The sequence below is a fragment of the Ictalurus furcatus genome, chromosome 7, assembly GCF_023375685.1.
Source record: "Ictalurus furcatus strain D&B chromosome 7, Billie_1.0, whole genome shotgun sequence".
NCBI classification, from domain to species: domain Eukaryota; kingdom Metazoa; phylum Chordata; class Actinopteri; order Siluriformes; family Ictaluridae; genus Ictalurus; species Ictalurus furcatus.
In genome coordinates this window covers 29,664,609-29,677,670 of record NC_071261.1, presented here as the reverse complement: position 1 = coordinate 29,677,670, position 13,062 = coordinate 29,664,609, and the positions used below count along the sequence as shown (strand labels likewise).

General features: G+C 37.0%; 1 protein-coding gene across 1 annotated transcript; it reads left to right on the top strand.

Moving 5' to 3' along the window:
* The first annotated feature begins 5,544 nt into the window (after positions 1–5,544).
* On the top strand, positions 5,545–8,957 carry LOC128610413 (lactose-binding lectin l-2-like). The gene is made up of 8 exons (XM_053629720.1): positions 5,545–5,575; positions 5,651–5,730; positions 6,022–6,045; positions 6,138–6,164; positions 7,168–7,283; positions 8,215–8,349; positions 8,497–8,605; positions 8,732–8,957. Exons 2-8 carry the CDS (start codon positions 5,670–5,672, stop codon positions 8,800–8,802), a joined length of 543 nt encoding a protein of 180 aa, XP_053485695.1. The 5' UTR covers positions 5,545–5,575; positions 5,651–5,669; the 3' UTR covers positions 8,803–8,957.
* Positions 8,958–13,062: the final 4,105 nt, after the last annotated feature.

The window sequence follows — 13,062 nt, the reverse complement described above, 5'->3', positions numbered from 1 at the left end:
TGTTTGTCGGGGGGAAAGGCAGATGCAGCAGAATTAATGAATGACATCAAAAAGAAGTCGAATTAAGTATTTTAAAATCAGCATATGCATTCTCTGTAAGTGATCAATTTGGATAAGCAGTAAAAAGCCATCTCATCCACGCCCCTTTCCATTAAGAATAGCACCATTATACCAGAGTCATATCTCCCTGCAGTTATTCCCTGGTTTCCCACTGAAGTTAAGCAGGCTTGAGCTTGCCTAGTACCTGGGTGGGAGACCTGCTGGGGAAAACTAGGGTTGCGGCTGGAAGTGATGTTAGTGAGGCCAGCAGGGGGTGCTCACTCTCTGGTCTGTGTGGGACCTAATGCCCCAGTAGTGATCAGGACACTATACTGTAATAACAGCACTGTCTTTTGGATGAGATGTTAAACCATCCAAGCTCCTGACTCTCTGTGGTCATTAAAAATCCCAGGACACATATGGTAAAAGAGTAGGGGTATACCCTTGTCCTGGTGAAATTCCCCCATTGGCCCTTCTCTATCATGCTCTTCTAATAAACCTCTTCCCTGAATTGGCTACATCACGCTCTCCTCTCCACTAATAGCTGGTGTGTGGTGGGTGTTCTGGTGCATTATCCAGGTGGATGCTACACATTAGTGGTGGTTGAGGAGATCCCCCCACCCCCATACAATGTAAAATGCTTTGAGTGTCTAGAAGAGCGCTATATAAATGTAACTGTAACTATAAGCACAGTTTATATGGAAAAGAGACATTTTCATGTAATTGGTCTTAAGCCACTATGTCATAATCGTATAACAGCTGTGACCAAACGACAGCACTACTTCACCCGTCCCTTCACTTGTTGCCATTTATGAATCTCATTTCAGTTAGTCTTAGTCATCTTACCAAGCACAGCTTGTTTCAGTTGTCCATATCACAGGAAACATCTCCCTAGTTTTATATCTGCAGTTACAGAAACTTTTTTAAAAATCATTTGTGAATGATAATGCATGATACTGCATGATACTTCAACCAACAAAAGAACATAGGAAATAGGAGTGTAATGATACACAAAAGTTAATATGCAATTTTTGTTTGCAGGACGATTAAGCATCGCCTGAATATGAATCTTAGTTTTCCATGTGATATTGATTAAAACATTCAACATTATAAAAGTAAAAGAACTGAAACTTTACAATGACAGTTTTTGTGAGATCCGTTCAGACTGTATTGAGCAGTGTATAACAAAAAAAAAGCTGTGCTTTACATTTAAACTAAACGTGGCTAATTAAACATTAGGCTTTCAGTCTTTCACCTGTGTGATTCTAAAGGAGGCATGGCTGAAGCACATAGTCTATATCTTCCCTTTAACCCAGATGGAATCAGGTGAGAAAGGCTGCCTAAATGCAGTAGACATGTGTGTTTTACAAGTGTTTGTGATTTCGTCTAGTTTAGCCTCACATCAAACAATAGAAGATGATATGCAATCATTTTACACCCGTAATAAAAATCACTGTATATAGATAGAACCCTTCGACCAAACGTTTCTGTTAACTGGTGATCAGTCCTGCACAATGGGTTGGAGAAATGTTGGCCCATTCCTCCTTATACAACTGCTTCAACTCAGTGATGTTGGTGGGCTTCCTTGCACAAACTGCTCTTTTTAGGTCCTTCCACAGCATGTGACTTGCACCATGACCCAGTTACGGTTAAGCTTCACTTCACTGAAAGATACCATGACATTCTCCAAGAATTTGCAGAATTTATAGTTAACAGCGAGCCTTGAGGAACCGAGGCAGCAAAGCAGCCCCGAACCATGATACTGCCACCCCCATACTTCACGGTTGAGATGGTCGACTCATGAATTTTGACACTACTCATTGCAACAGTGGCCTGTAGGTCCTTCAATGTTACCCTGAGGTTTTTTGTGACTTCCTGTAATATTATTTGGAGTGATTTTGGAGTGAATTTTGCAGCATGACCACTTCTTGACAGAGTAACAGTGGTGCTGAACTAAACAGTGAGCTGCTAAACTTAGGCTTGATTGCCATTCTCTTGACTGAAACAGTTGACTTCAATAACCCCTTTAAATTAACTAAAGGTTCACATACTTTTTCTGACAAAGATATTCAATGTTGGATAATTTTGCTCAATAAATCAATGTAGAAACTATAATGTTTTTGCATCATTTGTTTAATTTGGTTCTCCTTATCTAGTTCTAGATCCAATCACATATCAGGTCAAGGTTATGCAGAAATACAGAAAATTGTAAAGGGTTCACAAACTTTCTAGCAGCACTGTATACTGCTCATGATTAGACTAAAAAGTATTCGGACACTTAAGCCTATCCTGGTTGTCACAGTTAATCCATAGTGAATGTGATGAACTACACCATGTAGTTATTCCACAGGATAATTGTGAATAAAATCAAGAAGAAAAAAAAAAACAGGTGAGAAACAGATTGCTTCAGACATCAGTGAGAATGATGTAACTCATGTTGGTACCAGCAGAATGAATTCAGAAGTTTACACGAACATATTTTGTCTGCCAGATAAGAGAGAAATGCATCCAAACAATCAGGCGGAACTTTATCATGCAGCAAGACAATGATCCAAAACACACTACCATCTCAACAAAGGACATTATCAGGGGGGAAAAGTGAAAGGTTTTAGACTGTCCAAGTCAATCACTAGACCCAATTGAGCAGCATTTCACCTCCTGAAGAGGAGACTGAAGGGAGAAACCCTCTGAAACAAACAACTGAAAGAAGCTGCAGCAAAAGCCTGGAAAAGCATCACAAAAGAAGAACCCAACAGTTTGATGATGTCACTGAGTCACAGGCTTGATGCAGTTATTGCAAGTATGGAATATGCAACCAAATATTAAGTGTTATAATACTTTAATTTACTTTAAGACTTATCTGTTCCTATACTTTTGCTCGCCTTAAAATTGTGTGGTCTGATACAAAAAGTTCTGTCTTATGTTGTTTAATGCATGCAGATGTAAATACCAGGGATCGAAAGCTGCAATCCTAAACTCTCAGCTCATATCCATCTTTTGATCTCAAACCTAAATATCTTTGGTGTATAGCATACAAAAATGAATTGTCCTTGCCGTTCCAATAGTTTAGGAGCGGACTGTATATCTGTTTCTATGATGCTTTACACTAAAGTTTCATTCACATTCATGTTCAATATTTTTTTTACATTAATCAGTAGAGAATCTGAAAGTGAAGTTAATGATAGATGTTATGTTTATCTTATTGAATGGCTACATTTAGTTGGGTCTATAACTGATTGAATTATAGGCTTTGTAAGCTCAGATGACACGGGTTTCCCTCGTAATAATAGTTAATCATTACAATACAGTAAACAGTTTCATGATGAATCTTATAAAACGCAATATAAACAGCACTTCATGTTATCTTTGCTATGGCTTAATGAGACGGCAGTTTCTTGAATAAAGATATAAACATAAAAGGAATTTTTATGGTTTGTTAAATTAGGCAAACAAGTTCAATAAGAAGAGTAAATTTGGGTGTAGTCTCTCATCCCATGATTTATGGTGGATCCGGAGCCTATCCTGGAAACGATCGAGGCGAGGCAGGAATATCCACATGGACATGGGGAGAACATGCACAGAAACTTCTCACTGACAGCAACCCCAACTCAGGATCGACCCAGGAACCCTGGAACGTTGAGGCTGGCAATGCTATCCACTGCATCAACATGCTGCCCATAATTGCAATGTGGCATGACAGACTTTTATTTTTTTTTTATAAATCTTGGGCAGCAGGACTAATAAGTCATGCAGACTAATGACTACAGGGGGTTTCAAATAAAAAAATAAAAAAATAACATCTAGGATGATTAGAAAAGTATCTACAGTGGCCCCCAAAAGAATAAACACTTAAGTCATACTCATAAAAGGTATGTATTTCACTGCATTAGAAAACAGCATTTCAAACCAAGTGCCATTGATTTTAAAGAAAGTTACCACAAGCACTTTTTTTTTCAAGAAAAATATTTCCAAAAAAAAAAAAAAAAACAGTTTAAAATTTTTAAAAAATAATAACTCATATACTGCTTATAATTAAACAAAAAATATTTGGTCACTTAAGACTATTCTGGTTGTCACAGTTAATCCATAGTGAATGTGAAGAACTACACCATGTGGTTATTCCACAAGATAATTGTGAGTAAAATCAAGAAAAAAAAAAAAAAAAGCAAGAAAAAAACAGGTGAGAAAAAGATTGCTTCAGACATCAATGAGAATTGCCAGAAACAATAAGAATGCAAACTATTCAAAACAGGATCAATGAGCATAAGAAAACGAGAATAAGAAAATAAGGGGGACATTTGCAAAAGAACATGCAGAGAAAGACAGCAGGTTCTGGAGAACTGTCTTATTTCCAGATTAATTCAAATTGAACTTGTATGGTGGAGGGTTTGTTTGGAGAAAGCCAAGAGAGGAATTCCAGCCAAACTGCACAAATTGTACTAATAAACCCGGAGGTGGCTGAGATTGCTTTTACTGCAGTGTTGTTAATGAATGGCATCAAGAACTCATGAAATCTGAAATTATTCAAGCTACAGAACTGGATATTTCAGCAGGGTAATGATCAAAAGCACCCGTCGCCTCTTGAAAGAATATTTCCCAGAGCCCTGACCTAAACCCATAGAGCAGTGGTCACCAACCCCAGTTCCTGGAGATCTACCTTCATCAGGACTTTAGCTCCAGCCATAATTGTGCCCACCTGACCATCTAATCATTAATCAACTAAAACAGTTGTGTTAGATTTTGGTTTTAAATGAAACCTGCAGGATGGTAGATCTCAAGGAAGAGGGTTAGTGACCAGTGCTATAGAGCATCGATGTGATGCAACGGAGAAGAACTTGTCAATTGTTCATGTTCTAGGGTGGATGAACTGCAAGGTTTTTTTTGTTGAAACGTGCAGGAAACTTCCACGACAACTGTTACAGAAACTGATTGATTTCATTCCTATTGTCAAGACCTTCTGCAGAACAAAGGATCCTAAAACACTATCTATCTGTGCCACTACTGAGTGTCCAACTACTTTTTTGTCTAATTCTGACCAACATATCTATTATTTTTATATTCTTACAAATAACAACCTGTTTTTGGGGAAATACTGTAATTTTGCTGGAAAGGTGTACCTGTGGTATCTTTGGCACTTGACATGCTGTTTTGTAATGCAGTGAGATTCATGCACTAGTATGTGTCAAAATATTTAAGTGTCCAAATACTTTTGGTTGCACTGTATGGTTGTAGCTTTGCCTCATATTATATTCTTCATCTTTAATTAGTCTGAATGTAACCTTGAAGGTGTTCAATCATGTACAAGTCCAAACATTTCCAACTCAGCATGCCATCTGTCAGCCCAAATATCACCATGTCCTTGTCCTGTCATCTTTATATATGCAATAATCATAAATTCAAGTTCAAATGGTTATCATGATGAAAAAAATGATGTTATTATTCTTTGGAAACATGACGTTTCTATCAGCATCACTATATAAGCATCGCCGCTTTCCTCAGCGTGTTACACCAAGCAAGAAGACACTCCTGATTAAATGTAAGTGGAATTTTGGTGAGGTACGACATATACCTTTTTTTTTATTACATTAAAACAAACATGCTTTACCTGCAGTGCAGAAAAATCCAGAACTATGGCTCGTCAGACTGAAGTGATGTTGCTTCTTATTCTCACCACAGCAGCAACAGTCTTTGGTAAGATTCTTCCCTGTTAATCAGGATATGTAAACAACTAAAATGATACACTTGCAGAAGTATGGGCACTGCAGAAAATGTAGGTGATAGTATAGTTATAATACAGCTGTTTGCTTTTCTTTTTGCTTGTTTAACAAAATATCATATTATTGGTGAAAATATGACTGGTTTCCTATGCTGGGATTATAGCCACCTGAATGCCTTTGAAGATCAGAATTTGTCATCTGTACATATAAGAAATGTAGAGAAAGTTATTTACCAAAATGATGACTTTACCCATTTTATTTTTAGCTGATGTGGTGAATCCTCAGACAGGTAAAATTAAAATTAAAGCTTGAAAATCATCAGTAGATTAGTCATGTCTGACCACCAGCACTGACATTTCTCTGTCTTTTTCTGGTTTCTAGCGGCTGATTTTGATCAGATCGTGAAAGGTAATCAAAATACCTGCACAGATCAGCATGCTATTAAGAATCCCTGATTAGTACCATCTTTACCGATTTTTAAAAAAATGATTATTTCCTATTACACAAGTTATAAACATACAAGGCCACTGAGGTAACATTGTGGTTATTTTTTAATAAGGTGTGACCACATATTTTTTTTTATTATTGATGCCACAAGTTAATATATTACGGCCACAAGTTAACGTATTAAAGGTGCAATAGTTAATTTTTTATTCCTTACAAATTCCATGTACAAATAACCTTGAAGTAAGTAAATAAATAAATGAAACCCCAATGGGTTAAGTAATGGCCTTAGCAAACGTGTATAAAGTCACTGTTTGGAAAAACAAGTTCCTGTCTGGAATACCTGCTTGTGTTTGGATGTCACTCATTTTATAGACACTCTAGTCCACGGGCCACTGTAGATTCTTGGGGTGGAGCTTTGTAAACATGAGTGGGACTCATTCAAATTTCTAACCTAATGCAGGCCATGATTTAACATATCAAGGCCACGAGTTAATTCCATGTGGCCACAAATTAAGACCATGAATGAATATATTTTGGGCAACCTTTAATACATAAAGGTATCTCGTGGATACAAATTATGTTGATGTTGTTGTTATATTATGTGGCCTGCAGTTAATTATTTGGTGGGAATGAATGAAAACATATTGAAGAATATGATTAATCTGACACAGGTTAATAGTATATCGTTTTCACAACACCAGTGACTCCAGTATGTCTTTACGCTCCATTCCAAGATTGAAGAAAAGATTAACATCTCCATGTTTGGTTTCCAGTGACTAAAATGGTGTAATTCAATTGGTTTCTCTGTTCTAAGCTTGCTACAAGTAAAGTATTTAATGGTTATCTAATAGATCTCCCAGGCTTGTCACATCTTGTTAAAATATAACCACCATCAGCTCAGTAGCTCCATTTCAAACAATTTATTGACAAGTTTTTTTTTCTTTCTTTAATGCTAATGAGTCAGAATCCAAAGAACATCGCGTAGACAGCAAATGCTCCACATGCTGTCCAAATGGCTGGGTGAAATATGAGAGACGATGCTTCTCGTATCAGGCCGGAATGGACTGGGCTTCTGCTGAGGTTCAGTTCATTTCATTAAACCTGTATTCACATTTGTCTTTATAGAAGAGTGAGAAATGTTGTTATAAAATACTTATTTATTAGTACATCAGTGGTGGAATGGGTATTATATACACATAATACACATCTTTTATATCCTGGTTTCAATGCTAGTTCATGTCAGTAGTTTTGAATATAACTAGAACAAATGACATAAAAAAGTGGACTCCCTCAGCACAATTTTTTAAACAGTCTATGTAAAAATTAGGCCCATTGTTAAGATGTGTTCAGTAGTAATCATGGAGCATGATTCTTTTTGGTTGTTTTTTTTTTTGTAATTTTCTGAACTTAAAATTGGCAACTGATATTATTTCTAGGAATAATACCATTGCTACTGGTAGGCTATGGATTGGCAATGGTCCACCAAAATAAAATAAAAAAAAACCCTCCTGTTTTAGCATATACAATTACAATTATTCATGAAAACTCATTTATAAAGAACCAAGGAGGCTTCCTTACAATATGCATAACTGTGCATAATAACTGCATTACATTTATATTTATATTTATTCATTTAGCAGACGCTTTTATCCAAAGCGACTTACAAATGAGAAAATACAAGCAAAGCGATATATCAAGCAGAGAACAATACAAGTACTGCTACCATACAAGATCCGTTAATTGAGTTCCAGAAGAAGCAAAGTGCGCAGAGTAGAGGTGTAAGTGCCAGAGTAATTTTTTTTTATTTTTATGGGTTGGTTAGGTGTTCACAGAAGAGGTGGGTCTTTCGCTGTTTTTTGAAGATGGTAAGAGATTCTGCGGTTGAGGTTGGAAGTTGATTCCACCACTGAGGAACAGTTAGTTTGAATGTTCTTGAAAGGGACCTTGAGCCACACTGAGTAGGCTCATTAATGAACATGCAGTGATGCTACAGTTCTTCTTCTTTTTCTAGAAACGCTGTCTAGCTCTCGGTGCACACTTGGTCTCAATCCACAACGAAAAACAATATCAACTGGTTAAGGCCGTTATCCGTGCTCATGACCCCCGGGAGAATCCAACATGGATTGGCCTCAGTGGCTGTCAGAAGGTTCGCTAAGAATCAAACACTCCCTGATATCATTCAAATATGTGAGCAGGGAATCATATAACTGTATAGTGCTTGATTTATTGACTTACACATGGTCAAATGAAGAAACTCACAATTTGATGTTCTTTCCACTGTTCATCCTTTCAGAGAAATAACTTTTTTTGGTCTGATGGCACCAAATTGACTTACACCAAGTGGAGTCCAAATGAACCCAATTTTAAAAGTGGAGAGTGCTGTGTGCATATGAACTGGAGTGGTGGGTAGAAACTTCCTTATGTAACTCTGTTTCGTATCTATTCATTTATTTTTGGTTTGGTGATTCATTTTAATTCAGTTGTCATGCCATGTATAATATATATCTATATTTCCTTTTTGTCTGCAGGCAGTAAGAACTGGAACGACATTCCGTGTCATCACAGCTATCCCTTTGTGTGCACCAAGAGTATTTACTGAAATGCTCCCAGCTTCACCTTACCAACTATAATACAATATTGGAAAGGTTTTCCTTGTCACTAATGGATTTACAAAAAATTACTGTGGCAACTTACCATAAATAGAGCAAGAAAAAAAATCTTTAAAAAAAAATAAAATAAATTGTATTTCATTAATGGGTATCATTTTGGTGTCATTCTTAAATACACTCTCAGAACAATAAATACATCTAGCTCATGCACTGATCCGGCACGTAGGATCACACAATAAATGGTTTCATCTTCAAGAAAAGTTCCAAAAAGAATACTTTCATCACAACCTTCCAAAGAACCCTTAAAGCACTGCTTCAAAAAGTGGGTTCAAGGGACACTAGGGGTCTGAGAAGTATAATATTTTATAATATGTATATAGTCAGATACTATACTGTACGGAAGTGTGCCTGAAATTTATTTAGGATTTAAAGGGCTGCATTAAATTTGAGGTCTAAACTACTTCGAGACGTGCCTTGCTTATGAGATGCACTGATCTGCTAGTTACAGGTCTGGCAAAAAATGTTAACATGGCTAACAATAAATAATGGCAATAATAAATAAATGACAATAAATGAAATAATAAATGACAGAAAACTAATTAACTGTTCCTTGAGAAGAAAATCTTGGGCTAGCTTTTTGAAGCAATGAAGCATTCCTCCCAACTGTTCTGAAAAAAAGTGTGCATTTTGCATTTGTTTTTATACAGAATGGTATGAGTAATAACAAACTACAGGTAAAATTGCTGTTTGTCGGGGGGAAAGGCAGATGCAGCAGAATTAATGAATGACATCAAAAAGAAGTCGAATTAAGTATTTTAAAATCAGCATATGCATTCTCTGTAAGTGATCAATTTGGATAAGCAGTAAAAAGCCATCTCATCCACGCCCCTTTCCATTAAGAATAGCACCATTATACCAGAGTCATATCTCCCTGCAGTTATTCCCTGGTTTCCCACTGAAGTTAAGCAGGCTTGAGCTTGCCTAGTACCTGGGTGGGAGACCTGCTGGGGAAAACTAGGGTTGTGGCTGGAAGTGATGTTAGTGAGGCCAGCAGGGGGTGCTCACTCTCTGGTCTGTGTGGGACCTAATGCCCCAGTAGTGATCAGGACACTATACTGTAATAACAGCACTGTCTTTTGGATGAGATGTTAAACCATCCAAGCTCCTGACTCTCTGTGGTCATTAAAAATCCCAGGACACATATGGTAAAAGAGTAGGGGTATACCCTTGTCCTGGTGAAATTCCCCCATTGGCCCTTCTCTATCATGCTCTTCTAATAAACCTCTTCCCTGAATTGGCTACATCACGCTCTCCTCTCCACTAATAGCTGGTGTGTGGTGGGTGTTCTGGTGCATTATCCAGGTGGATGCTACACATTAGTGGTGGTTGAGGAGATCCCCCCACCCCCATACAATGTCAAATGCTTTGAGTGTCTAGAAGAGCGCTATATAAATGTAACTGTAACTATAAGCACACTTTATATGGAAAAGAGACATTTTCATGTAATTGGTCTTAAGCCACTATGTCATAATCGTATAACAGCTGTGACCAAACGACAGCACTACTTCACCCGTCCCTTCACTTGTTGCCATTTATGAATCTCATTTCAGTTAGTCTTAGTCATCTTACCAAGCACAGCTTGTTTCAGTTGTCCATATCACAGGAAACATCTCCCTAGTTTTATATCTGCAGTTACAGAAACTTTTTTAAAAATCATTTGTGAATGATAATGCATGATACTGCATGATACTTCAACCAACAAAAGAACATAGGAAATAGGAGTGTAATGATACACAAAAGTTAATATGCAATTTTTGTTTGCAGGACGATTAAGCATCGCCTGAATATGAATCTTAGTTTTCCATGTGATATTGATTAAAACATTCAACATTATAAAAGTAAAAGAACTGAAACTTTACAATGACAGTTTTTGTGAGATCCGTTCAGACTGTATTGAGCAGTGTATAACAAAAAAAAAGCTGTGCTTTACATTTAAACTAAACGTGGCTAATTAAACATTAGGCTTTCAGTCTTTCACCTGTGTGATTCTAAAGGAGGCATGGCTGAAGCACATAGTCTATATCTTCCCTTTAACCCAGATGGAATCAGGTGAGAAAGGCTGCCTAAATGCAGTAGACATGTGTGTTTTACAAGTGTTTGTGATTTCGTCTAGTTTAGCCTCACATCAAACAATAGAAGATGATATGCAATCATTTTACACCCGTAATAAAAATCACTGTATATAGATAGAACCCTTCGACCAAACGTTTCTGTTAACTGGTGATCAGTCCTGCACAATGGGTTGGAGAAATGTTGGCCCATTCCTCCTTATACAACTGCTTCAACTCAGTGATGTTGGTGGGCTTCCTTGCACAAACTGCTCTTTTTAGGTCCTTCCACAGCATGTGACTTGCACCATGACCCAGTTACGGTTAAGCTTCACTTCACTGAAAGATACCATGACATTCTCCAAGAATTTGCAGAATTTATAGTTAACAGCGAGCCTTGAGGAACCGAGGCAGCAAAGCAGCCCCGAACCATGATACTGCCACCCCCATACTTCACGGTTGAGATGGTCGACTCATGAATTTTGACACTACTCATTGCAACAGTGGCCTGTAGGTCCTTCAATGTTACCCTGAGGTTTTTTGTGACTTCCTGTAATATTATTTGGAGTGATTTTGGAGTGAATTTTGCAGCATGACCACTTCTTGACAGAGTAACAGTGGTGCTGAACTAAACAGTGAGCTGCTAAACTTAGGCTTGATTGCCATTCTCTTGACTGAAACAGTTGACTTCAATAACCCCTTTAAATTAACTAAAGGTTCACATACTTTTTCTGACAAAGATATTCAATGTTGGATAATTTTGCTCAATAAATCAATGTAGAAACTATAATGTTTTTGCATCATTTGTTTAATTTGGTTCTCCTTATCTAGTTCTAGATCCAATCACATATCAGGTCAAGGTTATGCAGAAATACAGAAAATTGTAAAGGGTTCACAAACTTTCTAGCAGCACTGTATACTGCTCATGATTAGACTAAAAAGTATTCGGACACTTAAGCCTATCCTGGTTGTCACAGTTAATCCATAGTGAATGTGATGAACTACACCATGTGGTTATTCCACAGGATAATTGTGAATAAAATCAAGAAGAAAAAAAAAACAGGTGAGAAACAGATTGCTTCAGACATCAGTGAGAATGATGTAACTCATGTTGGTACCAGCAGAATGAATTCAGAAGTTTACACGAACATATTTTGTCTGCCAGATAAGAGAGAAATGCATCCAAACAATCAGGTGGAACTTTATCATGCAGCAAGACAATGATCCAAAAAACACTACCATCTCAACAAAGGACATTATCAGGGGGGAAAAGTGAAAGGTTTTAGACTGTCCAAGTCAATCACTAGACCCAATTGAGCAGCATTTCACCTCCTGAAGAGGAGACTGAAGGGAGAAACCCTCTGAAACAAACAACTGAAAGAAGCTGCAGCAAAAGCCTGGAAAAGCATCACAAAAGAAGAACCCAACAGTTTGATGATGTCACTGAGTCACAGGCTTGATGCAGTTATTGCAAGTATGGAATATGCAACCAAATATTAAGTGTTATAATACTTTAATTTACTTTAAGACTTATCTGTTCCTATACTTTTGCTCGCCTTAAAATTGTGTGGTCTGATACAAAAAGTTCTGTCTTATGTTGTTTAATGCATGCAGATGTAAATACCAGGGATCGAAAGCTGCAATCCTAAACTCTCAGCTCATATCCATCTTTTGATCTCAAACCTAAATATCTTTGGTGTATAGCATACAAAAATGAATTGTCCTTGCCGTTCCAATAGTTTAGGAGCGGACTGTATATCTGTTTCTATGATGCTTTACACTAAAGTTTCATTCACATTCATGTTCAATATTTTTTTTACATCAATCAGTAGAGAATCTGAAAGTGAAGTTAATGATAGATGTTATGTTTATCTTATTGAATGGCTACATTTAGTTGGGTCTATAACTGATTGAATTATAGGCTTTGTAAGCTCAGATGACACGGGTTTCCCTCGTAATAATAGTTAATCATTACAATACAGTAAACAGTTTCATGATGAATCTTATAAAACGCAATATAAACAGCACTTCATGTTATCTTTGCTATGGCTTAATGAGACGGCAGTTTCTTGAATAAAGATATAATCATAAAAGGAATTTTTATGGTTTGTTAAATTAGGCAAACAAGTTCAATAAGAAGAG